The following is a 27543-nucleotide window of genomic DNA, read 5'->3' as shown; positions in this document are numbered from 1 at the left end:
CTTGTTGTGTGCTGATTTTTGTTCTTGAAATTTGTTGCATGTTGATTTTTCTCTTCGTAGAACTTGCACATTGATTTTCTCTCAAAAAATATTTTTGAACTTTAAGATACTATGGAACCTATATACAGACTGGATCTATATCACCATATAAAGTTAAGTAATAAGGAAAACCAACAGAAACCATGTGCAACCAAAAAATATTAAAAGTAATTACTGTCAAATATGATCATTAAGAATTCTCCCTGCATTTATGAGCTTGGTTTTTGATTTTATTAATTCGGCAAAATCAGGCAATTTCATTTTTTACGGAAGTTCATTGATAGACTATTACATCTATTGTGTAACTAATGGGGAAGATTTGACAATACTCCCTCAAATTTTCCATGATTTATTTGTTCACCATATTCTCTAGAGAAAATCTGCTTCTCTTCCAAAATCTGTTTTGTTATTGTCTACGTTTTTAGATGCATTCGTAATTTTGAAAAATTGACAGCACTCGACTATATTTGACCTAAAGATTGATTTCTAAAGCCAAAAGTGTTTGTTTTAGATAAGATTTCGCATATAAAACTGTCTTTACTGTAGATTGTCAAGGAATCGTTTAAAATGTTGCCTGTCTTCCTTTTCTTACCTTTTGCTGTATTTTCTTCAGCACAATCAGGTATCTGAAACTTTTTTTTTATTCTGCTTTAACTTACAGTCTTTTAATATTATATTTATTGTTTATATATATATATATATATATATATATATATATATATATATATATATATATATATATATATATATATATATATATATATATATATATATATATATATATTTATATAGTTCATACTTTATATCAAATATAGTTTACCATATGTATAGTTTGTATAAATATATTTATTTATGGTCTACATTTTATTTATTGTTTTTCTTCTGTTTATTTATTATATACTTGATGGGCAAGATAAATATTTTATGTCTTAAGGCGAACTAAAAACTAAAAAAAAAATCGACAATATTGTCACATAGTTTTCCTTTCACTCAAAAGGGTTAAGGCTCATTTTTTTGGGTTAGACCATGAAAAAACTTTAAATTTAAACCAGGTTTGTTTTTAAGTCACAGGAAAGAGTGGCATCAATAATAAAAGCAAATATAAATTATTCATTATATGACTGTGGTTACCCTCCTCCCCCTTGATTTATATACTAAAGTACTATAGCACTATGCAGAAATTATTCATGAGCGTAAAAAGTGTAGTTAATGGGCAACTTCAATGGTAATTTCAAACCCATATCATTGTAATGACTATTTATTTACTATTACGTATGAATAAATGCAAATGAGTGAGTTCTCCAATTCTTGAGGTATTGTGAAAAATACTTGTTATTCCATTCCAATTGCCCTTGTCTTTTAACATTTGTTCTTACGCATTGGGGATAAAGTCAAAATTTAGTTCGAAAAGTGGAGATTTTCAAAATTATCAGCCTAAGTTACATACTTAAAAGTTTCTATTTATTTCCAAGTAGGCTATTTGTTGCTCTCTTTGATTTGAATTTTTTTTAAATTTAATTTCTTTTAATTTAATGCATTGTCTAGGGCTACCCTAAATGCTATGAAAATTTTTTGGGAAAGACCTCATTTTGTGTAACTCCTTTTCGAAAGGAATTTACGGTGGCACATGGTACTCCTTCGCCCAGATCTATTCATAGCTTTACTCTTCTCCCCTCCCGTGAAGTTGCAATTTCTTTCAAATCCATCCTTATAGCTTTTTCTCACCCCTTTTGAGACAATCACGCTGTTTTTGGCAACACTAGACAGCCAAAATGAATAATATTTAACAATCTGTCATCCATGATCTCAAACTATCTTAATTTAAACCCTTTAAAGTGGGATTGACTCACATTTTCAGTACAGTTTGATGTTTGACGAACGGTCAGTCAAATGGGTAACTACATCTTTCCTAAGACAATCATTCCGGATAAAATTTAACCTCTTTTCTTTTACCTTTCAAAAATCTTCGGTTTCAGAGCCATTCCTGTATACTCATTAGTGCCATACCTCTACTATTACCTTAGTTTCCAACATTCTAATCAAAGTTCGTAGACTTGTCTTCCTATTGTTCCAAACTATTTTCATCTGAGACAAAAAGACCTTCCATCTCGGTTATTCTTCTTTTACATCTTCACTTCAACCACTATCTTTATTAGTTTTACTGCGTGAGTTTTACTTTACTTAAATAAACCTATCTATTTAATCGATCATAGTTTAAGCAACCTACTATTCTTAATATTAGTCTTCAAACCTATTCTTCGACCTTGAAATTTCAAAAACCTAAGGCCCCATTCATTTTAAAAATAGTTTCATCTAGGATACTCAAATCATCTGCATAACCTGAATTCATGAGATTTTTACCTTCTAACTGGATTCCGTGCTTTCGTATAGCCTTATTCGTGTTCATTAGGGCAAAATCCATGAAAAAAAATCCGTCTAAACCAAAATAGGACATAACTCTGTCTAACACCTAATTCAACGCCAAACCAGGCACAAACCTCACTTCTAACCTCAACAACAGCAATAATGTTGTTACACAAAGCACTGATCGTCGTTAATATTGTTGTCTGATGTACTATACCAGAAAACTGACTGACCTTCACTTAAAGACTTCACGGACTTCAAGACCTTCATTGAAGCTTTTCTACCGGCTGAATGAAATGTTTGCATATAACTTAAGAGAACAGTCTATAATCTATGTAGACAACTACATAAAATCCTAGTCTAATGAGTATTACATACTAAGTACTTATATTCCTTTAGAGAGAGAAAACAAGTTTTTTCAGCTGAATTAAGGAGCATTATCAAAAAATTGAAAACGAACAGAAATTATTACGTTATTGAGACGGTTGACCGCTCCTGAATAATTCGCTCCTTGCGCTAAAGTTTGACTTTTTGTCCCAATTCTCTAAGGATGTCTGGATCCCATGGTCTCGTATAGCCTCTGTCGCGTTTATTAGAGCAACATCCATCAAAACAATCCGTGTAAATCGAAATAGGACATAACTCTGTGTAGCACCCGAATCAACGCCAAACCGGGTACCAGCCTCACTTCTAACCTCAACAACAGCCATAATATTGTCACACATAGCACTGATCGTCGTTATTGTTGTTGTCTGATATCCAGACAATCTGGTCTGATGATACCAGACAACTGTCTGACCTTCACTTAAAGACTTCACGACCTTTATTGAATCTTTTCTTCCGACTGAAGTTTGACTTTTTGTCCTAATTCTTGAAGGATGACTACTGAAATACAAAGGCCGTTTAAGTAGAATAATAAGCTTGCTTGAAACCTCTAAAATAAATTTGTGTAAGGAGCAAATTATTGAGGAAGGAGCAGCCCCCCTCATCCACGCAATAATTTCTGCTCATTTTGATTTTTGATATTGGTCCTTACTTTCAGTTAAATATAGTCTTTATTTAATTCTTTTACCTCAGTTGTTTTACATATTTAATTTCTGTCGTTTTAATGCTGGGAAATCCAGCCCCCCTCCTCCATGGTAAATTCCTTCCCCCCATGGAAAGTACCTCCGTGGAAATTATTTTTACGTAAAATATTCTCCCCACCAGAAAAATTCCCCTCAGAAAGTTCCATTCTAGCTGAAAATTACCCCCAGGAAATTTCTTGCGGATGATTCCGGCTGAAAATTTTTTGTTAGCACACTTTCATTTGGAAAAGACCTTTAGTTTGCTTTAAAATCATGCCAGAATTCCTCCTCTCACTGAAAAATAAATTCCGCAAATACCCCTCCCCCCCGCCTTTAGTAGAAATTTGTTCCCACAAAAAAAATCCCTCTGGAGAATTTATCACGTGGAAAACACCCCCACGAAGAATTGTTCCAGTGGAAAATCTCCCTCACCTACGGATAGATATTCTGTTCCAGCACAGTAAACATTTCACCACGGACAATTACCCTTAACATTTGTAAAATCGAGTCTGTAAAAACCCACATGTAAAATTGAGTCGGCAAAGAGAAAATAAGAAAAATAAAAAAAAAAACTTTGTATAGGAATTCTGGCAAATTCCCCCAGTGTAAAATTTCCTTTGGAAAGGTCAGCCCCAGAAATTTCTCTCACTAAGGAATATTGTCGCTGAGGAAAATCCCTCCTGCAGAAAATCTCCCCCCAAAAATTGTCTGTATACTTCTCAATAACAAATACTATACGTAAATAACGGGGAAATTTCATGACTTGTAGACTTTTCCCCAGGGGCTTTGGAGGATCAAGCTATCCCTAAAGGCATAATTACTGGGTTTTTCAACTATGCTGAACAAAATTTACTGTCTCAAAATGTTGATCAAACGACTTTGAGGAAAAATGGGGATGGGATGAGGGCTAGTTGCCCTTCTCCAGAGCTGGAACTTCTACAATAGAGTTCTTGGATACACTGAATCTGATGGTGTGATGTTTGATAAGATTCCTTGACTCTAAGGGGTGTTTCCCTCCATTTTTGAAAATTTTCTTTTCAGGAAATGTTTCTCAGTTTCTTTGCTTTTGATGGGTAACACTAAATTTAATGAATCTTTGGAATCAACATATTATATTTGGAATCAACATAACTGGTCTTTCTTTTTAATATATCTATTGACATAATTTTTTTTTAGAGTTTCTATTGCTATTGAGGAGCGTCGCTCCTTACTTTAGGTTCGTTACCCCAAGCTATTATATCAGATTAATGCCTCTATAAATTATTGTCACGCTCACTCTTATCTTCTTTCTCATAATTGAGCTTAATTAAATTTTCCTATAATCACTAGGCGCCTCCGTTCTCAAGAAACCCTATTCGAAACGTTTAGTAGTTTATCTCCAACTTCACATCCAACGTATTTCAAAACTCATTTACCACAATATCAGAACCCAAGACCTTAGTCATGAGTTATCAGTATGAGTTCAGTATAAGTGACCAAAAAAATTGGAGGGCACCTCGGCCCCCTCCCACGCTAATTATTTTCCCAAAGTCAACAAATCAAAATTCTGAGATAGTCATTTTATTCACCGTAGTCGAAAAACCTTAAAACTATGTCTTTGGGGACGACTTACTCCCCCACAGTTCCCGTGGGAGGGGCAACAAGTTACAAACTTTGAACTGTGCTCACATATAGTAATGGTTATTGGGAAGTATACAGGCGTTTTCAGGAGGCTTTTTTTGGTTGGGGGAGGGGTTGAGAAGAGGGGGATATGCTGGGGGAACTTTCCATCGAGAATTTGTCATGGGAGAAGAAAATTTCCATGAAGGGAGAGCAGGATTTACTAGCATTACTAAAAAAAAACAATTAAAAATAAATGTGAAAAAGCTTTTTCAGCTGGAAGTAAGGAACAGCAATAAAACTTAAAACAAACAGAAATTATTACCCATATGTGGGGCTCACCTCCTTCTCATACCTCGCTCTTTACGCTAAAGTATTTTTAGTAATTTCAACTATTTATTCTACGGCTTTTGTGATTCAGGGGTCATTCTTAATGAATTGGGATAAAATTTAAGCTTTAGTGTAAAGAGCGAGGTACTGACGATGGGGCGAATCCCCTCATATATGTAATAAAAACATGAGAATACAAAAGTTCTTTACGTAAGCTAATTTATAAGTTACGTATATCTTTTACCAATAAAAAGATTCGTAAAAAATTAAAAGTTCTAGTTGCCTTTTTAATTAACCAAAAAATCAGAGGGCAACTAGGCTTCGTCCCCCTCTCTTTTATTCTCACAATCATTCGATCAAAATTATGAGAAAGCCATTTAGCCAAAAAAAAAAAAAAAAAATATGCAAATTTCGTTTTGATTATTCCTCTGTGGAGAGCCAAAATCAAAACATGCATGCATTGATTCAAAAACGTTCAGAAATTAAATAAAAAAAAAGTTTTTTTAACTGAAAGTAAGGAGCGACATTAAAACTTAAAACGCACAGAAATTACTTCGTATATGAAAGAGGCTGCTTCCTCATCAACGCCCCGCTCTTTACGCTAAAGTTTTTTACTGTTTTAAAAAGAAGAATTGAGAGAAAGAGTCAAACTTTAGCGTAAAGAACGGGGCGCTGATGAGGAAGCAGCCTCTTTCATATACGAAGTAATTTCTGTGCGTTTTAAGTTTTAATATCGCTCCTTACTTTCAGTTAAAAAAACTTGTTTTTTTATTTAATTTGAACTAAAAGGAACTAGCTTATGAATCTAATCGGATTATTTTTTGTACTGTACTGTGTTAGATCGCGCAATTAACTTGCGGATTTAATTGTGAGGGATTGCTCACTTCGTATAAAGTGAGTTATTAATTATCATAGTCCTAATTGAATATATTGGTGTTATCGCTGATTAAAACTGTCATAATTACTTTTGGTCAAGTAACATTGAATTAAGACTGATTAACAGTTCGTGAATCTACAGTGTCTCGTCGGAATAATTGACAGGAAAAAAGCCCCTAAGGCTACCACCCGAGAAGGATACTCCCACTGAAACCCTTAGCCAGTCGCCATTCCAACCTACCTCTAAAACTCTTCCTAGAACTCCCCCAACTACGCGATCAAAAACAGTTAGCCACTTGTCAGGAATTCAGGCCTTAGCCAAAACTAACTCCAATGAAAGAGGTGAGACGCCTGGCAAAAAGAGGTAAAAGGATGAAATTCGTTCGCCAGTGATAGTGTAACCCCTCTATTCAAGTGTCCAAGAAAATACTGCTAACGATTACCCCAATTATTACACTGTCTCAATCAAGAAAACCAATGGCCAACCCTTTTCAAAAGATCGAATAATGGAAACTAGGAAAGCTATCTTTCTGATCACCAAGGTAAATTTTACTTTACTTTGATATTTACTCAATATTTACTTTACGTCTTCTCAGGCGGCAGACCATCTCCTGTCGAAATCCAAAGAAATAATTCTTGATGGCTCAAAAATTTTAGCCACAAAAAAAGATGTGGGAAAGTTACACAAGTATGTGCTGTATGTTGTTGATACCTTTTAAAAGTGGAGGAAATACAAACTGAACTAATAGATTCTTCAGGCCTTCTCACCAATCCTTCAACTGCTATAAGGTTAAGTTGTAAACAAAGAAGGTTTTTTTCACCCAAGCCGTTCAATCCTCATTTCCTGCAAAGTTGACCTAAGTAGAGAAATATTCTTGTACGGTATGTCCCTTTCTTACAAGATTTATAAGCCCAAGCCCCTACAATGATCCACCTGGCTGGCCCACGGCCACAGCAAAAAACACTGCAAACAGTCCCATCCATCTTGCCTTAAGTGAGGGAAAACAGGCCACGCAATTAGTGAATGCCCTGAGTCAGACCCTTTCTGCAGAAATTATAACCGTAAGGGACACACAGCCCTTCAAAAACAATCTTGCCCGTCTCACCAAAAACGAGTCGTAATCCTTAGAACATCTGATAAAATGAACGTACCCTACTCAGTTGTAGCTGCGAAAATCCCTTGGCAACCCACACCCCATCGGCCCAGTAGAAGCCAAGCAACAGTTGCTGTAGAAGATGAAAAGACAGTATCATTTCTAAAAGAGGCAAATAATGTTCATACTCAAGGTTCTAGTCAGTCCCCCCATCCCTTACCTAAGTTTACTTCAACATCCTGTCCTCCAAAAGATTCATCTAAAATTAGCCAAGAATAGCAAAGACTTGCAACTTTTCTCACAGTCAGTCACTTAATTGAGGTTAGTAATGAAGCTGAGGAAATCAAAGATATTCTCAAGAAGAAGGCTATCACTAAACTCCTAGGTGATGACATCTTACAAACAGCTATAGCTCAATTATCCTCCATGAAAAAGGACATAGATTCTACATCAAAGCTAGTTAAGCCTATAGACTCAACAACAAATCAAATTAATATAGGCTCTGACAATGCCACAACCCCCAAGACGGTAGTTGGTGCCACTGCCCTAGTCAAAGGCAAGAAATCTAAGAAAAAAACAGCAAACTTTCCATCCCAGTCCAAAATTACCACCAATGATATTTCGTCGGCTGAAGAAGATTTCCAATATTCTAATCAAGGAGATGATGAAACTCAGACCTCAATGGATATTTAAATGTGTACTATACAAGATTTTACGTTTCTCACGAATTTATCAATGTGCAATAATGTTGTTTTTAACTATTACGATGACCAAAATAATTTGCCAACCAGCCCCTTAGCTAGCCCCGATAGCCCTTTAAACCAAATTAACTGTGAATATCTCGACCCTTTTGATTTTGTGAAAAATGTGAAACCTAAGCTAATGGAAGAGCCCAAACTTAATGTAATTTGCTTTAACATCAGAAGTATACCGGATAAGTGGGCTAATTTTAAAGACTTAATTTTAATTAATGGTTACTGCCCTTTCGACGTAATTGGAATAACGGAAACGTGGCTTTCAGAAATTGATAATAATAATAATGAATTTTCCCTCCCTGGCTTTCAAGCTATTCATATTGAAAGAAAATTAACCAAGGCCTCTGGCGGCATTTCTCTGTACATCCGGTCAAGTCTGCAATTCACCCGGCTATTAGACTGTGAATCCTTATTCTTGCAACCTATAAATAATACATGCATTTATTCAATAATCGTCGACATAAGTGTAGACGAGAATTCTTTTATTTTTTCTTTATTTTATAAACCACCCTCATTTCCGACACCTTTCTTTTGTAATCTGTTTGATGATTTTTCTAGTTTTATTAATTTACCACAAAAGAAGGCAATAGTTTCTGGGGACTTCAATTGTAATTTACCAAATGTTGGCAATAATAATGATTTGATACCTTCTTTGAAACATTCACCTCAAGTGGTCTTCTTCCCACAATCCTTTTTCCTACTAGAGTTGATCCTATGAGGTCTACAGCAACTGTAATTGACAACATTTTTGTATCCACTTCCCTGGGAAACCACCTGTCCTCCAAAATAATATTTTCTGACCTATCAGATCACTTTCCAATCTATCTCTCCCTACCCTCCCTACCAGCTACTCAACCCTCTAGAACTAATACCCCTACGCATAATAGAATATATAATACTGTGAATATGAACCAGTTCACGGATCGTTTGAAATCCTTCGACTGGTCCAAGGTTTTGGATTGTCAGGATGTTAATTCAGCCACAAACGGTTTTACACAGGGACTGAGTGATCTTATCAGTTCAACCTTTCCAGTTCGTAAATCAAACCGAAAAACTACCCATATACGCCCCTGGATGTCTAATAGCCTGATAATCTCATCATACCGATAAAATGACCTATATTAGCTATGCAAAACCAGTAACGTTACTGACCTGACTAATTATAAAAAATACAAAAACTTATATACCAAACTCGTCCGGGAAGCAAAAAAAATTATTATTACTCAAAAATCTCTCATTGCAAAGGGAACTTGCAAAAAATTTGGTCCACAATAAATGAAATTCTTTCAAAAAAAGGAATTCAAGATCTGTACCTATTAACCTTAAGGACATCAGTGGCAGATTAATTGACCCATTTTCAGTACCGGATGCTTTTAATAATCATTTCACTAATATTCCAAATGCTAAATCCTGTTCCTTCTCCCAGTCAGTACACTCTAGCAAGAATCCTGGATCCATGTTTTTCTCTCCAACTGATCGTGAAGAGGTGCTTCAAGTTATCAAATGTCTCTCTAATAGTAGTACACCTGACTTCTTTGGCATAAGTAATAAGCTTCTTAGGACTGTATCTTCCTTTGTTTGTGAACCCATTGTGCACATAGCAAACCTGTCTATGACCAATGGAGTCTTCCCAAAAATATTTAAATCAGCAATTGTTATTTCGATTCATAAAAAAGGCGATCTGTCTGAGATAAGTAATTATCGTCCAATCTCACTTCTCCCAGTTATATCTAAAGTGCTCGAGATAATTATATTCCGACGTCTTTCTCCCTTTTTATTTGGGACTCATTCTTAAGATTCGTTGATTTCTCCTCATCAATATGGCTTCCGTTCCAAATTTTCAACTGCTCATGCACTAATAGACGCCACACAATTTATACGTTCCCAACTTGACCTTAAAAAATACTGTATTGGGCTTATTTCTGGATTTTTCTAAGGCCTTTGATATGGTTGATCACAGTGTTTTATTAAGTAAACTCAACAACTTAGGGATTCGTGGAGTTCCTTTCTCATGGTTTGGCTCTTATCTATCTGGTAGAGTACAGAATATGAGTCTGGGCGGGGTGACTTCACATCCCCTACCTGTCCGGAGGGGCGTCCCACAGGGCTCTGTTCTTGGTCCAATACTTTTTTTCCTTTATATTAATGATTTGGTTACGGACCTGGGTCCATCAGTGTACCCAGTACTTTTTGCTGACGATAGCAACTTTTTCATCACCGGTCCTAATTTACCATCCGTCGTCGCCTCTGCTCAAACCCTTCTGAATAGAGTACAGGAGTGGTGTCTCGTTAACTGCATGACCATTAACAGCAAGAAAAGTCAGGTTGTATTATTTCGAACCCCTTACAAAAAAAAAAAAAAAAAAAAAAAAAATGAAGCTCAGCAAGCGCTTGGCCTAAAATATTCTACCAATCTCCTCCCACAGGTCGAAGTTGCCAAGTTTCTTGGTGTCCACATAGACTCCTCCCTATCATTTGCAACACATGTGTCCTACATCAGAGCCATAATCTTGCAACAGGTAAGTATAATTAATCGTGTGAATTATTTTCTTCCTCTCGATATCCTTGTCAGCCTTTATTACTCTTTTATTTACCCATATATCTCATACTGCGGATCTGTTTGGAGCAACACTTATCCTTCAGTTACCAATAAATTAAAATCTGCCCAAAACCGCGCCGTCAAAGCAGTTTTTCGGTTGCCACGACTATATCCCACCCAGGGCTTGTACTCCGATTTTGGTATTATCCCTTTTGAACAAATCATCAAAAAATTAAATGTATCTCTTGCATACTCCGCTTACCATAAAAATCTTACTCCCCGATTATTATCTTATTTTAATAGTAATAATTCTGAAGGCCTCTGTCTCCGTTCATCCAACCGTTCCTTCAGTCTCCCCAAGTGTGTCTAGTTCTGCCCAGCGATCGCCCATTTATAAATCTATACTTCAATGGAATATAATACCCTCCAGTGTTGAGCTATCCACAAGTTTTCGCACGCTGTATAACAATGTACTAAAATTTTGATATTATAATTATCTAAATTCTTATTCAATTTGCTTTAATTACCCATGTTTTCTCTCTTTTTTTCTCTCTTCTTCATTTTCAATTTTTTGTTGTTATGGTCCTCAACAAGTTCGCTTCCAGGATCTTTATTATTATTGGTGTTATGTTTTTTATTTATTTGAATAAATTGAATTGAAGTCTTTTCAATCTTTTAAAACTATTAATTAAAAAAAAAACAATTCTGAAAATGAAGTTTTTCACAGGAAGTTACGTGCCGTATTAATTTTAAGACCAGCAAAAGTAAATTCCTATAATAATTCAATCTCAAAACGACCATAAATTGCTATCTTCTATATATATAAAAATAAGTTGTCTGTCTGTGTGTCTGTCTGTGGATCAGGTGACGTCATGTTTCTGTGTTGACTGACGTCATGAAATTAGTTGTCGTCATTTTTGCTTTGACGGTGACGTCATTAACGGTATTTAAGACATTTGTTCACGGAAAAATGTTTAATTGTAAAATGACTGAAGAACCTACAATGGCAACAGCCGAGGAAGCTGCTCAAAGAGTTTATGCCAAAAAACTTGCTGCTGATAGAGAAAGTAAGAAAAGAAAGCGTTCCGAGGAATCACAAGAACAGCAAGAAAACAGGCTTGCGGCTAAAGAACGCAAAACCGCGCAGTTAGATGAAAATCCACCTGGACAGCGAGAGTCAAAACATATCAAAACTGAAAATGATAGCGATGATGATTGGGTTTGGGATTTTGACTTGGATAAGGTCATCAATGCCTACCAGATTTAAGTTAAAAAAACAAAGGTTCGTCGATATGTACTTCATAGTGACGCTGAAAAATAAAGAAGAAAAAGAAAACTGAAAAAAGAAAAAAGGTAAAAAACTAAAAAAAAAACTAAAAAGAAAAAACACTCAAAGAGAAATTACAGACCGGGACACAAATGACGACCGAGACAGAGGGAATATAAGTGACGACCGGGAACCTCAAAGAGAAATTACAGACTGGGACACCCGGACACAAATCACGACCGGGACACAGGGAATATAAATGATGACCGGGACACAGGGACACAACTACAACGGGGACGCCGGGGGACAGGCGGGATATATAAATGACGACCGGGACACAGGGATTGTTTGAATAGAAATTACAGACCGGGACACCGGGACACAAATGACGACCGGGACACCGGGACACAGGGAATATAAATGACGACCGGGAAACTCAAAGAGAAATTACAAACTGGGACAACGGGACACAAATGACGACCGGGACACAGGGAATATAAATGACGACCGGGACACAGGGACACATCATTAGAATAATGAGGTATAGATCTGAATACGGATTGCTTTTCCCATGGACAATTATATGTTGCATGTTCAAGAGTCAGTAAACCTGACAATCTATTTATATGCACAGACAATGGGACAGCGAAGAATGTTGTATATTCGCATGTTTTACGTAGTTAAAAATATATATTTATATCTATCTCTATTCACAGGTGGGACACAAGGACACAACTACAATGGCGCGTAACTAATATGGCGCGTAACGACTTACGCGCGCGGGGGGGGCTTGGGGGGGGGGGGGCGCAAAGCGCCCCACCAACTAGGTGTTGTTACAGCTAGTTAATGAATAAATGAAAACTAAAACGATTCGAAATTAAACACATAATCAGAAAAAATCTCCAGCAGAAATAAATTAATATAATAATTCCAACTCAAAATGATCCGAAATTACTAATAAAGAATAATTGAAACCCGAAAGGAAAAGAAATTAAATAAACAATCGTAAGAAACAAACCTATAACAGGTTCTAATATAGATGAATAAATAAATCTTAGAACCGGTAAAGCTTTAACTGAATATTCAAAAGAAACTTAAAGCGAGTAAAAATCATTACAAAATAGAGTTTGGTAACTACCCCTTTTCCCCTCTCCTAATTGTAAAAGTCTAAAGCATACTGCGTCATTTGCGTTTTAATGAAAACAATATGTATTTTGAACAGTTCTTGGAAAGAACTAGTAAAACGAAAATGAAATTTGATTAATAATGATGTTAATTCCTGAAAGCTCAGCAATTGAAGATTCTATTTCATTGTGATTTTTATTTTTATTTTCAGCATTTCAACCAAAAAAGATAATACAATTTCTAATATAATTGATTTTCAGTAAAGCGGAAATGACACAATAGGCTTTAGACTTTTACAGTTAGTGAAGGGGGCAGTAACCAAACTCATTGTTTGTAGTGATCTTTGTTTGTTTTAAGCTTGATCTACACATTCAGTTTATCTTTTAATCGCTTTGAAACTTAATTATTCATTTATATTAGTACCTGCTGTTTGTTTGTTTGTTATTATTCTTTATTTAATTTCTGCTCGTTTTGGGTTTGTTTTATTCTTTAATAGCAATTTCTGTCCGTTTTGAGTTTAAATTAGCATAGAAACTTATTTCTGCTAGATATTTTCTTCCGATTGTGTGTTTAATTTCCATTCGTTTTGGGTTTCATTTCATATATATTAATAATTGCTGGTCGTTTTGAATTTGGATTATAATAGGAATTCATTTCTGCTAGTTTTAAGATGAATTAAAAAAAAAAAAAGTTATTTTAACCGAAAGTATCGAGCGACATTAAAACTTAAAGCGAACAGAAATTACTCGGTATACGGAAGGGGCTGTTCCCTCCTAAATGCCCCGCTTTTTACGCTAAAGTGTGACTCTTTCAACTCTACTTTATAAAACAGTAAAAAAACTAATTTAATTTCTGAACTTTTTTGAATTAATTCATGTTCTGATTTTGGTTCTCCGCACATGAATAATTAAAACGAAATTTGCACATCATTTTTTTTTTGCTAAATTGCTTTCTCCTAGTTTTAATCGGACGATTTTGAGAAAAATGGAGCGTGGGAGGAGGCCTATTTGCCATCTAATTTTTTGGTTACTTAAAAAGGCAACTAGAACTTTTATTTTCTTACGAACGTTTTTATTAGTAAAAAATATCCGTAACTTACGAATTAACTTACGTAACGAACTTCTATATTCGTATGTTTTTATTACGAATATGAGGGGGTTTGCCCCCTCGTCAATACCTCGCTCTTTACGCTAAAGCTTAAATTTTGTCCCAATTCCTTAAGATTGACCCTTGAATCACAAAGTTCGTAGAATAAATAGTTGAAATTACTGAAAATACTTTACCATAAAGAGCGAGGTATTAGGAGGAGGTGAGCCCCTCATATGCATAATAATTTCTGTTCGTTTTAAGTTTTAATGCTGTTCCTTACTGTCAGTTGAAAAACTTTTTCATATTTATTTTTTCATTGTTTTTTAGATAATGCTAGAAATTCCGCTCCCCCTTCATGGAAATTCTCTTCCCCCATGGAAAGATCCTCCTATATAACCCCCTCCACTTTACCCCCCACCGAACCAAAATATCCCGCTGAAAACTTCCGTATCATTCCCAATAACTATTAATATTTGTAAACACTGATCAAAGCTTGTAACTTGCAGCCCCTCCCTCGGGGACTGTGGGGGACTAAGTTATCCCCATAAACATAGTTATTAGGTTTTTTGACTATGCTGAATAAAATGGTTTTCTCAAAATTTTAATCCAGTGACTTTGGGAAAAATGAGCGTAGGAGGGGGCCAAGGTACCCTCTAATTTTTTGGTCACTTAAAAAAGGCACTAGAACTTCTAAGTTCTGTTAGAATGAGCCCTCTTGCAACATTCTAGGACCAATGGGTCAATACCATCACCCATGGGGAAAAAACAACAAAAAAACAACAGAAAAACAAACAAAAAATAAACAAACAGATAAAAACGCATCTGTGATATGTCTTCTGGCAAAAAATATAAAGTTCCACATTTTTATAGATAGGAGTTTGAAACATCTACAGAAGGGTTCTCAGATACGCTGAATCTGACGTGTGATTTCGATGACTTTTAGGGGATGCCAAATCTGTAGTGGCACCAACAGTGCCACGTCTGGTTGTACTAGGGAATGATGCTGCGGACGAGACGGGTCAAGGGTTTTATAAGTTTTTCCCGTGCCGATATTATAACCAATATGGATACAAAAAGTGTACAACCTCTGGGAGAGTAAGAGCTACACCATTTGACCCAAGAAGCCACGATCTGTACAACCACTAATTAGTATATTCTTGGAGGGAGACTGGTCCTCGGTTGGATACTAAAATCATGATTACTCTCAATAACCTTTCTCCAACCCTACAAGGGTTCAGGGAAAACAGTATAATACAGTTTTGGAAAATAACTCATTTTTATTATCAATATCACCCCAATATCAACCAGCTGAATTCTGAACAGGAACTAACTTAAAAGTGTATTTACACAAAAGAGGTAAAGTCGTCACCTATTTCACCGTCACGTGACACCATGAGCCAATAAAATCAATGGGAACACAAAATTTAACGTACTTTACGCATAAATTATATTCCAATGTGATTTAGCTAGCCCGTGAAAAGACTAAAATATAATTTCAGTACAGACCAATTGATTCCCAATTACGAAATTATTATATTGGTCATAGGCTAGCCTCTATGAGAATTTAACGTGCAGATAAAATTACTTTATAGGTAGATCTAAGTATAAGAGAAAAGGAGTATTTATCCGATAATAAAGGAGCACTGGCCCCACCAGGTATACTTTACATTGCATTGATACAGCCAGGAACAAAAATTACCGTATATCCTCATTGTATAACTGGATTGCCTTCTATGGAGATCTATTGAAATAGTAAATATGGCATTCTGACTTATAGAATTGAACACTTCAGAACTCCTAGCACCTAGCCAAGACTTATCAGTTATCACAAGTGTCTTCTATCATTTCATTAAAATGAAGGAGGGGCCTTGGGTACATCAAACAGTTCGTGGTAACGAACTGTAGTAAGGAGCGACCCGGCTCAATAGTAACCAAAACTCTAAAAAATGGAATTTTGATACCAATTGCTACATCAAAAGAATCGAATTTTCATGCTGATTCTAAATATATAAGTTTCATCAAGTTTAGTCTTACCCATCAAAAGTTAAGAGCCTGAGAAAATTCGCGTTATTTTAGAAAATAGGATAAAATACCCGCTAAAAGTCATAGAATCTTAATAATCACACCATCAGATTCAACGTATCAGAGAACCCTACTGTAGAAGTTTCAAGCTCCTATCTACAAAAATGAGGAATTTTGTATTTTTTGCCAGAAGGCAGAGTTTTTAGAGTTTTGGTTACTATTGAGCCGGGTCACTCCTTACTACAGTTTGTTACCACGAACTGTTTGACCAAACAATCGGAGGGCAACTAGGCTTCCTCCCCCACTCCTTTTTTCTCAAAATCATTTAATCAAAACTATGAGAATGCCATTTAGCAAAAAAAAAAATAAAAAAAAATGCAAATTTCGTTTTAATTATTCCTCTGCAGAGAGCCAAAATCAAAACATGCATTGATTCAAAAACGTTCTTACTGTTTCTTACTGTTTTAAAAAGTAGAGTTAAGTCAAAGAGTCAAACTTTAGCGTAAAAAGTGGGCTGTTGATGAGGAAGCAGCCCCTTCATATACGAAGAATCTAGAAAATAACAAGCCTTCCTACTTCAAATGATTAGTGGCAGAATTTTATGATTGTTATATTTTAAATCCTGTCCCAAGAATTGGTTCATTTGCCAAGTAAGTTGGCTTAGTTTTTCACTAAATTTGTCAGTTTCAACCATTTTTAGCATTCAACAGTATTTAAAAAAAAAAAAAAATTATTGAGGGCTGGTGAAGACTAACTAAAAACGTCCACATGAGGAAAATCAAGATATTGTCACATGAGGAAGATAGATATTGCCATACATTTTACGCTAAATTTTATTCTGTATAACAATACATAAAGAAATGAGTTAAATAAGTCAAATTTGCTTTTTAAATTGGAACAAAATTATGCAAAATGAAAGAGAGTTAAATATCCACTTTCTATGTTTGAGCTCAACAATTGATCGCACTACGATGAAATTAAGAAACTGACTTCCATGTTGTTTCTGCAGAAAGAGGAAAAATTTTCCCTCCTCAACACTTATGTTGCATATTTCTTCTGAGATTCACCTATCTACATATTCTTTTTAATAACGGGAGGCAAGAGATTGAATATCGATTCACTTGAATACTAATCGCACTCATATGAACACGCCTGTCATGTCCAAGCATGTCCACTCAAATATTACGATATAAACATTCTTTCTAATGAAGAGAGGCAAGAGATTCTTATTCAGTTTAATATTAATCACTCTCATATGAACATTTCTGTGATGAGTATATGAACATCCTCCTATAATATACCTTTCATATACATTTCGAAAATATGAGCCTTAAAATTTCCTTGTGAAGTTTGGATATCCTTAAACCTTCCAAATAAATATATTAGACTCCAGTCCAACTGTTCTGAAATTTTTCTCAATTGGTATTTAAGTCCTGCTCAGACTAAAATTCTTATTTTGTACAACATATACCCGGTTTCAGCCCTTTGTTCACAAGCATTGCTAGGTAAAACGGGCAGCTTTGTCGCAGCACTATCTATTTTTTCATTAAAATAGGTGTATATCCTTAAAATTTTGTTTGAACGAACTACAACCATAAGACAATTACCGACATCGCGAAAATTACTTCCCTCCTCCTACTCCCGAAAAAAGTCTGACCATCATTATATTTAAAAATGCACAGTTTATTACTTTTGTAGCCCGTGTCTCTATGATTTTTCATTATGACATTTTCATTCACTATGAAAATTATATAATTTTCACCTGAATTGCAACCCTTTCGGAAAATTATTAACGTATTTTCCAATAAAAGGAAACAAAGGTGTATGCTGATACCTTTTGCAGAATCAATTTATCTTAGAAATGGTATGAAAAGAATACTATGTTGATGTAAATATTACAACTGGAATTTGCTTTTACAGTTTCGGTTAATATAATAATAGTATTTCCTTGCTTATAGTTTTGAATTTAAAGTAATTGATTCAAAACTCTTCTAATGAAGATTTGTACTCTTCTTCCTCTCCATCCTATAGTTTGTGACAATATTTAACTATTCTCCTTAAAGGTATTTCTGAAGGGGAGGGGGTATCTAAAAAATTATGTGATCATACTTTTGTGATTTTTCAAAGTTAGCTCTCTTCACAGGTATCTTGCTATAGGGGAGATTCGGTTTTTGTTTCTAAACTGGTGCAATTGCTAATAGCTTCTGGTGAAAAACTCAAACATTAATTTGTTTTACACATTTAAAGTAGTCATAGATAACAAGATTCATTGTTGCATATTATTTTAACCAAAACTTAGCCTTTCAAAGTTCGAACTTCTCGTAGTAAGAATCGTTCTTCCATTAAGGTTTACCACGACGCGCTATTTGTCCCAAAGTTTCTTTAATGTGAAGGAGGTCACTTGTTTCCTTTCGAACCCTATATTTATTGAAATTCAAAATTCGTATGACATTCCTTCTGTAATGATTGTCGTACATAACCCAGTGGTAACTCCTTACATATTTATTAGAAGGGGGATAGATTAGAAATATCAAAAACTGATTGTCGGGTCATAATTTCGTTTTTTTGCAAGTTGTGTTCCCTTTATTATTGTTTTATAGACATTTCTTTCATGAACACTAATATAAGCGACAAAGAGCAAAGGTCCCCATGGAAATGTTTTCTAGGGGTATTCTCCCTCCCAAAATAGGACTCAGAAATAGACCAAAGAACATTTTCGTTTCGATTGGTATGAAATCTACATCTCTTTGCCCATGTGAGCCTAATATTGAATATCTATTTTGATTCCCATAAAGTGTTCCTGGTAAATTAATAGAATGGGGTAGAAATTACTCTTAAAATAGAGCTGGAAAAGGCCAGAAATTTTTTATCAGAAAAGTATAATGCCAGAATATTAAAACAAATTTTAGAGCCCCTAAAAAGAACACTAGAGAAATGGCCAAACTAATTTTTATTCCGAAGACTTGAGACCTATACCCATAAGCTACTGGACAAAAGGTAACACTTATAGACAAAAAATTAAGTAAGACTAGAAGTTTTCAATGCTTAGTACTGAAAGAAGGACATTGACTTGAGAATAATATCTGACATTTCTTTAGCCAAGGAACACAGTGGAAAGAAGAAGCAAAGAAATAAAGAAATAGAAGCAAAAATAGTAATACAGTTATTTTTCAATCAGATTCAAAATTTTAGGTTTTTGGTTAGGGAGAATCTAATTCACAAAATAATATTTTGGGATAAAAACCTCATCTAGTTTTATTTTTTGGATTTTGGGCATGAAATAAATTTCAGTAAATACATTCATATTTTCAAATATATTCAGTTTAGATATGTAAAATTTCAAATATAAATTATTGATTGCAAATCATTTGAATCAAATGTCACCAGCAAATTAAGCTGAGTATTTCAGGATTGTGAGTGTTTGTTTTAAAAGTTTCATTTAAGTATCAATTTTCTTTTCTTTTGAAATAAATAGGCTGGAAAGCAAAGGTTTTCAATAAAAAATGTTCTTTTAAAATAATGAAATTGATAGTCTTTTTAAACTGTTAAAAATATTTCATTTCTTTCCTGCATCCTTGATGAGTGTTGTGATTTTCCATCTGTTATTTTCTGTCTTTATAAATTTTTCGGTTAAAATAAAAATGTTCTTGTCTGTTCGTCTTCTTTGTTAATGCTGTTTTAAGAAGAAACAGGATATTTGAAATATCATTTCCAGTGGAGTAAAAACTACTACTAACAACTTACCTTGGCACCAACCAACCTGAAGCCAACACAGCTATGCAAGCTCCTCGTCCATCCCGATATATTCAAAATCTATTCAATCTATCCAATCTATTCTATTCTAGTGCAAAAGATACTAGATTTTTAAAACTCATTGAGGAGGCGATACTCCAAGTTTCGTTTGTGGTTGTTCTTATTTGTCAGCCTTAGCCTTTGATAGTATTGTTATTGCGATTTTATTTTTGTTATTGCTGTTTAAAACCATCTGTTGAAGATGTAAATCTTATTCAGTACAAAACAAATAACAATCTAGTTTTAGAGTGTTCGAGATGGTGTTAATTTTTAGTCGTTTTAAATTTGATTTAATTGTTCATTTTATTCTTTGTTAGTTTTAGGTTCTGATTATTCATTCATAATATTTTTCTTTGTTCTAAGTTTGAGGACTAGATTCCACTCTCCACTTTTCTTTAAGCATTTTTAATGGGTTTTTATTTGATTAAGGAAGAAAAAAACATTAGCTGTTTTTCTAATAAAGTGTTGCAATCTAAGATAAAAAAAATTTTTGTCATATTTCGGTTTACTCTCATGGTTTGTTTAGCAACTGTATTCAAATATTTGGTGTAGAAACTTGAGGTCTAAAAAGATAAAAAGAGAACATAGCAGAAAACTTGGATTTTGATCTTTACTCATGGCTAGTTTTTTCTAAGATTCCACTTATTTGTATTTCGAAAGAAAAGGAAAAAGTTTTGAAAGGCTTTTTGTGTGCTAAACCCAAAATAATATTTTCAGTTTCGCAACACGCCTAATGTTTTACAATCATTATTTACATTTGTGTATATATTAGTTCTTCCAAATTTTGAACAATGGTAGTTACAAAAATTGAAGTTAAATATAAGAAATCTAAACTATTATCATTCAACTTTTGTAGTTAGTAGTTTTAAATGCATTTAACCCCATAAATGAGATAGTGATTAAGAAAAACTCTAAGAAACCATTGCGCAACCATTACCAAAATACCTATAGCTGCTATTAAAAAAAAAAAAAAAATCCCAAACAACAAAAGGTAATAAAACGAGCAATTATTTTCAGACTTTGCAGTCTAGACGAAACTAAATAAACATATTGGCTCTATACCTAGGAGCCGTCGTCAGCACTACGAATGAATAAAAATAAATTAAATTTACAAGAAATGACCTTAAAATTAAAACTAAAACCAACAACTGGTTATTTTTGTTCTTAAGAAAACAACTAGAAAATTTTATTCCCTTGTTCAATTATGTAAAACAGTCCACTTGGTCATAAATGATGTTCCGAGATTTTCTGAAGGTGAAAATTGAAGTTGACGAAAAATACTGAGGACTATAGGCTACAAAATATTTTGTCCTGAAAATCGTCCGAGTTTCTTGTCAGTGTTACTATATTCTCTATTTTATAAATAACTTTGATCTTCTAGGAAAGAAGAGGGGCTAATAAACCCTGGTAGCCCTTACTTGCCCCATGAACCTGTTGCCACTCCTAGTATCTAGGCATTGGTGTCTAATTAAGCAAGCGCAAGAAAAGGAAGAGAAAAATATTTCAGGACTATTTGTTCTGTCTTTCGCTTCTCTCATGTTTGATTTGATTAGAAAGAAAGTTATTTTTGTTAACAAGGGAAACTGTTTGTTTGAACTGATATGTTATGTTGCAAAATAATGAGCTGTTCGAATCATGGAGTCAATGAAAGAATTTTGAAAGTGCGCAAGCAAGCTTCTAAGAAGCGTAAATTTGTAAGTTACGATGCTTAGGTACTTAACTTAGTGTTTTGCTTTTATAGAAAAAAAGTGTGTTCAAATAATGACTTCGGGCAGCGTTTCTCAAACTATGGTAAGCGTACCCATTTGGAGTTCGCGCAAATTTTTAGAGTGTACGTGGCAGGCCAACATAAAATAAAACAACCCTTTAACTCTAGGTTTGGCAATTTTATTAATATTTTTGCTATATTTTACTTTATGCCGGCAACTGATAATGGGTACCTAAATTATTTTTTTGGGTAAAAAGGGGAACAGTGTCTAAATAAATTTAAGAACCACTGGCTTAGGGTATCATTGGATAAATGATAACTGAAAATCCAGACCGACTTATGTGTCAGGGCTTAGTTTATCTCTGCTCAAGAAACTGAATTAGGATTCACGGCCCCAAAAGGGAGACTATCACTCAGACTGTCTGTCTTAGCTTTTTCTCCAATAAGCCATGGTTTGATGGTAACTTGATCTTTGGGGTTAACGATATTTCTATTTACGTGACTTTCCTAAGAACTAGACAGAAAAAAAGTTTTTCTTTTATAATTATTTTAGTGTTTTGTTTGGAAACTCCCTCGACATAACCCTCCTAATTTACATGTTTTTCATATAGTTTGGCTAAATTTTGGGAATTTTTTTAGAAACTTTCAAAATAGTCTAAGTTGTTAAATCTTATAAAATAGTGATAGTTGACCTATACTTAAAGCACTATTAATTCTAAAAGGAAAATTTTCATAGGCACTTATCACTTTCGAGTTAAAGTTTTTAGAGAACAATTTATAAGATTTGCTTTTAAGTTTAAGTGAACCCCTTTAAAATAATCAAAAACTTCAATGACTTTTTCAGATTGTGGATTAGTTCAATTCAGTTATTCTCTTATTTGAAATAGTTTTCATAATAAAGATATTACCTTTTTAACCTCGTATAGGTTCAACCATTTTTTTTGTTGTTTTTTGATATTATTACTTCTGGCGTTTTTCAAGTTAAAACTGATTTTCCTCAGGGTAATTTCCTGGGTTCTTTTTAGTTTTGTATAAGGTATTTAACTCCGTTGTCTAAATCTTGGTATTCGTTCTATAACGAATATTTAGTTTTTGCCCTTCATAAAATTTGTTGAAAAACGTTTTTATTCTGGTTAAAATACAACTAAAACATGATGCAGCAATTTGAATTTAATAAGGAAACAAAACTGAACTTCTTCTTTGATCCCTTTTAGATTTTAATTATTGCAAAAAAAGCAAAGCCTTCAAGAAAAAAATATTGAAAGAAAACTAACATAGTCAAAAAACACGGAATGATTGAAACTAACTTGGATCTATGACAGTTAAAATATGAACCTGAAATTTGTTACGTCACTGAAGGCAGGGAACTTAAAAGGCCGGGTAAAACTCAATGAAGATAAAATATTTTAAAACTTCAGTAACAATAAATATCTATTGTTTGTGATACCTTTTTATTCTCTTAAATACATACATAGTAATAGAAATCAGAATCACCTCCATTGGGGTCCTGAAGAGAATTCCGAAATTTTTGAGTGCGCAACTGTTTAATTGCTCATTGACGACAAGGCATGCCAAAAGTGAAATGAATGGCAAATAGTATTTTTGGCTTCATTTTTAAATTAGAAAGGTTTTTTTTTCTGAGCTTAACGAAGTGATAACAATGATCTTATTTGCTAATGGTAATTAAAATTTATCACGGTTTATTACAATTGATTAATCAATCGGGAACGTACTTGGTGGGGGCCCCTCTCCTTTTTAAATAATAAATTTTCTTAATTTTTGGGCGCTTATTATTCAAATCTTTTTGCATTATTATTGGCTATTATTGTGGTTAATGTTTTTTTTATAATTAATGGTGCATTTATAACTGAGAACTAAAAATGGCTTTACTTTTCTTGATTAGCTTGAAATTAAAATGCACTAAGACAGGGACACATTAATCTGAATGAAGAAATATTTTTTTATTGCTATGACTAAAAATGTCATATAAGGAACATATGCATGACTTTTTTGTCTAAAATTGCTTAGCTATTTTGGGTTATATTTAGTTTAAAATATGTTTTTCAAGGTTATTTTTCAAGGCAATTTGGTTTCACAATGATATTTTTATCTTTCTCACTATATTTCTGTTTTGGGTCTTACGCTCTACGCACTCATTAAACGTTCAGCTTCCCCAGAAGAAAACTGATAAATATACTTTTTCCTATAATAATTACTTCTCTAATCATTTAAAGATTACATAGGAACTAAAATATCTAAGATGTACACCATCTGTATGAAATTGTGATTGAGCCCTCACGTTGAAACTTTTCATTGTAATCCAGTTTTTATCAAAAAAAGTTTCAGTCTTCAGGTTTCTTACTTAAATAGACCCACTTCCAATCATAAGAGTGGCACTCGATAGTTCAATTACAACCAATTTTGTAACTAATCAGTTTGCCTTAGAGTCAGGGTCACGGTTCTCACTAAAATTAGGTTCTTGGTTCTAGGGCCAGTGCTCTAGAAGTTCATTAAGTTTGAGACCCCCAAACCATCCAAATCTGGTATAGTCGATTGTGTCAATTCTTGCTTTTAGAAAACAAACTTAAATACATTATTGCAAGCATAAATACTTTATTTTTATGGTCTTACATTTCTTGGTCTAGGGGGGTTGTTAAGATGGGAAATATGGGGTTATTGTACACAAGAATACATGTTCCGTATTTTCTTAGATATATATTACTGACATATGCTTTCCTAGCTAGATGGTCTTTGCAAGCAGTGATCCCAGGGAAATAGATGCACTTTTATGCTATCTACATTATTTTATTGATTTTTATAGGCACTGAAATTACCAATTAGCATACCTGATTTTTGTAGACAATTAATTTTTATGGGAATCCAAACTTCCAAGTTGCTGCCCCCGAGTTTTGATCCATAGAAGACACGTTCCGGTATCGAATCACTCGCATTGTTTTTGCTGGAACATAGTAAATTCGAAACTTTATATGTAAAAAATGTAATATTTTTCAAAAAACATAAAAATTCTTTTATTATCCTTTTTTTCTTTTTTATACTTTGTTGTTATTTTCAAACTTAATTATTGAGTACTGAATTTAAATCCTGTTTTTTTTTTACTTGAGCAAAATATATATTATGTTTTTTGGTTATTAAATGTGCTATATCTTATGTTTTATGTCTATAAGGAACCATTATCTGGCTGATTATATGATTTTAAAGATGTATTTCATTTTTAGACCCTCACAATCAGGTTTCAGACAATGGAGAATATTGTGCTGGTGAGTGGAAGCTAATTTGCAGTACTAAAGACGACTGCAGCTGCTTTCAATACGTTGACACTAATTTTACTTTTGAGATTGCTCAGAAGGTATGTCAGAGCTTGGGAGGAGATCTTCCATCTATCCATTCGGAAGGAAAGAACAACCTTATTTACATATTGTCAGGTGACGTAAAGCATGGTGCGTGGATAGGACTGAAGCGTAAGAATAGAGTTTTTGTGGGGATAGATGGAAAGACTTTGAGATACGAAAGCTGGAATGATGCTAAACCTAGGAATGGAGCCAGCTATGGAAATTGTGTTCATTACGTGGGCTATGAAGACGAAGATTACATTGAACCATCCAAATGGTCTCATAGTCCTTGTACTGAACTACGTCCAGTAATGTGTGAGAAGCCCCTTCCAATACAAACATTAAATGCCCAACCAGTAAAAGCTTTACAAGTTAATAACTGCCCTGAAAACTACAAAGAAAAATGCTTCGAAAACAATGTCTGCTACTGTTATTCGGTGAAACCGAGCATGATTTGGGGAGACGGTGTAGCTATTTGTAGAAGTGAAGGGGCATATATGGTTTCAATCCATTCTAGTGAAGAAAATAATTATATTCAAGATATAATACCGAATAATGCTTGGATCGGCCGTTTGTATAATTCCACTTACTGGGTAGATGGTTCACGTACAGATTATAGCATATGGACCTCTTCATATGCCAGTTATTCCACAGGCTTGATCAGTAAAACTAATGGATATTGGTATGCAACAAATCACACAAATGATGCTGCATCTGTTGTATGTAAAATAGTTCCACAAGTCCAATCAGTAACAACAGCACAACTGGGCCCTTGTCCCCAGAATTACACAGAAAAATGCTTTAACGATAATACTTGCTATTGCTATACAGTAAAATCAAAAATGTTCTGGGGAGATGGTATTGCAATTTGTAGAAGTGAGGGTGGGGATATGGTTTCAATTCACTCATCCGAAGAAAATATTTTTGTTCGGGAATTTGGTAATCCAGCTTGGATAGGTAAATCGTATGATTCAACATACTGGGTAGATGGCACGTCCCTAAGCTATGACAACTGGTATCCAAATGATTTTACCGGTCACTCTATTGGCTATATTCAGAATAGTGGATATTGGTATGCAACTTATGGTATAGATTATACTTTTAAAGTTGTATGTAGGATGCCTGCGTATAATACTATTTAGATGTCCTTCAAATAAAGATTATTTGGATCATAGTATTTCTTTGCATCAATGCCTCGATACAGGCGCATCTGTAACTGTTTTGATGTCGTTCAAATAAAGGTTGTTGTAACACTTCGTCTACTTTTTACTTTTCTGTCTGTTTTTATTATTTTCGACATTAAAAGAAAATATGGCAAACAGGGTGTAAATAAGGAAGATGTAAAAGTTGAATAGCGAAGCTGCACGATGAACAATCAAAGTTGAAAAACGACTATTGGATATAGTGGGGTAGAATTTCAAAAAAAAGTAAAGAGCTCCATTAAATCAAACATTATCATAAATAGAATCAAATAATATACCATGCGTAAAACTACCACAAATAAACATCGATAAATAAACAAAATCAATAACCAAGTCAAATCCAAAACAAGCAGATATTAATATGAGTAGGGCTCAAAACCCCTATGCCTTTCCAAGCCCAGAATATAATATGCACCTTACTAAAAAATAAAAAAAAATAAAAAAAGAAACAAAAAAAATGTCGGTTTAATATACAAATGCAGATATTTACTTCATAAAATAATAATTATATTTGATTTATTAAAGTTATAAAATTAAAAAAATTTAAATTTTCTGTTTTTTTTCCAGTAGTGCCAATTATATTCTGGCCTGTGGAAGGCATAGGGGTTTAGAGCCCTACTCATGTTAATTTCTGCTAATATAAAATCGTTTTTCAATTAATAGCGGGAAATCCGTCTCCTCTTTGGGGAAAATTCTCCCTCCCCACAAAAATTTACTTCATGGAAAGCTCTTCTCCTCGGGTGATTCCATATTTGCTGAAAATCCCCCCCAGAAAATATCTTGTGGACTATTCTATCTAGAAAATTCCCCTTAGAATACATTCATTTGAATAAAGAATTGCTTTTTATTTTATTTCTGGTCATTTTGAAAATTCTGCAGAAAATGCACCCCCCCCTCAAAGAAAAGTCTCTCCGAAGGAAATTCCCCAATTGAAAATTTTTCCTGAGGAAAATCTCCCAAATCACCCAGACCATTCCAACCCTGCCTGAAACGTCCTGCTAAAAAGAGAGATGTGGGCAAAATGTACAATTTTTTGGACCAGGGCACTTCGTGCAGAAGGACTCTTCATAGGAACTTCGAAAGTTGCTCATTCAATCGAAAACTGCAAGTATATGTGCCCTTTCAAAGGATCAAACGCTATTGAAGGGTAACTAGGTCCCCCCCAACGCGCCAACTTTTTCCCGAAAGCATTCGATAGAAATTTCAAGATAGTTATTTTGTTTAAAATAGTCTAAATATTATATAGTAAGGACTTTGGGGTTGAAAAAATTTCCTAGAGCCTAGGGGAGAGGGTTTTAGGTTATGCCCAAAGGGTATCTAACGTT

General features: G+C 34.1%; 1 protein-coding gene and 1 long non-coding RNA gene across 4 annotated transcripts in view; one reads left to right on the top strand and one right to left on the bottom strand.

Moving 5' to 3' along the window:
* The first annotated feature begins 8 nt into the window (after positions 1-8).
* On the top strand, positions 9-26269 carry LOC136026328 (C-type mannose receptor 2-like). Of its 3 annotated transcripts, none has more exons than XR_010617268.1 (3): positions 9-661; positions 21340-21652; positions 24903-26269. XR_010617268.1 is itself a non-coding variant. In XM_065702751.1 (3 exons), exons 1-3 carry the CDS (start codon positions 607-609, stop codon positions 26156-26158), a joined length of 1404 nt encoding a protein of 467 aa, XP_065558823.1. In that variant the 5' UTR covers positions 592-606; the 3' UTR covers positions 26159-26269. The 3 variants fall into 3 exon arrangements, 2 of the variants coding, with proteins under 2 accessions (XP_065558824.1, XP_065558823.1); XM_065702751.1 differs by lacking the exon at positions 21340-21652 and adding an exon at positions 10551-10643 and having other exon boundaries at positions 592-661; XM_065702752.1 differs by lacking the exon at positions 21340-21652 and having other exon boundaries at positions 547-661.
* Positions 24526-27543, bottom strand: part of LOC136026329 (uncharacterized) — a 36504-nt gene continuing 33486 nt past the window's right edge. The window contains exon 3 of the long non-coding RNA XR_010617269.1: positions 24526-24625. This is a non-coding gene — a long non-coding RNA (uncharacterized LOC136026329). The remainder of the gene's footprint in view (positions 24626-27543) is intronic.

The sequence above is a fragment of the Artemia franciscana genome, chromosome 4, assembly GCF_032884065.1.
Source record: "Artemia franciscana chromosome 4, ASM3288406v1, whole genome shotgun sequence".
NCBI lineage: Eukaryota > Metazoa > Arthropoda > Branchiopoda > Anostraca > Artemiidae > Artemia > Artemia franciscana.
This window is presented reverse-complemented; position numbering and strand designations above follow the sequence as displayed.

Bases quoted from the DNA above. Each gene is read 5' to 3' on its own strand.
- LOC136026328 (XM_065702751.1), top strand. From the start codon at position 607: ATGTTGCCTGTCTTCCTTTTCTTACCTTTTGCTGTATTTTCTTCAGCA. The intron at 662-10,550 runs GTATCTGAAACT...CTCCTCCCACAG, and splicing joins ATTTTCTTCAGCACAATCAG to GTCGAAGTTGCCAAGTTTCT. The intron at 10,644-24,902 runs GTAAGTATAATT...TTTCATTTTTAG, and splicing joins GAGCCATAATCTTGCAACAG to ACCCTCACAATCAGGTTTCA.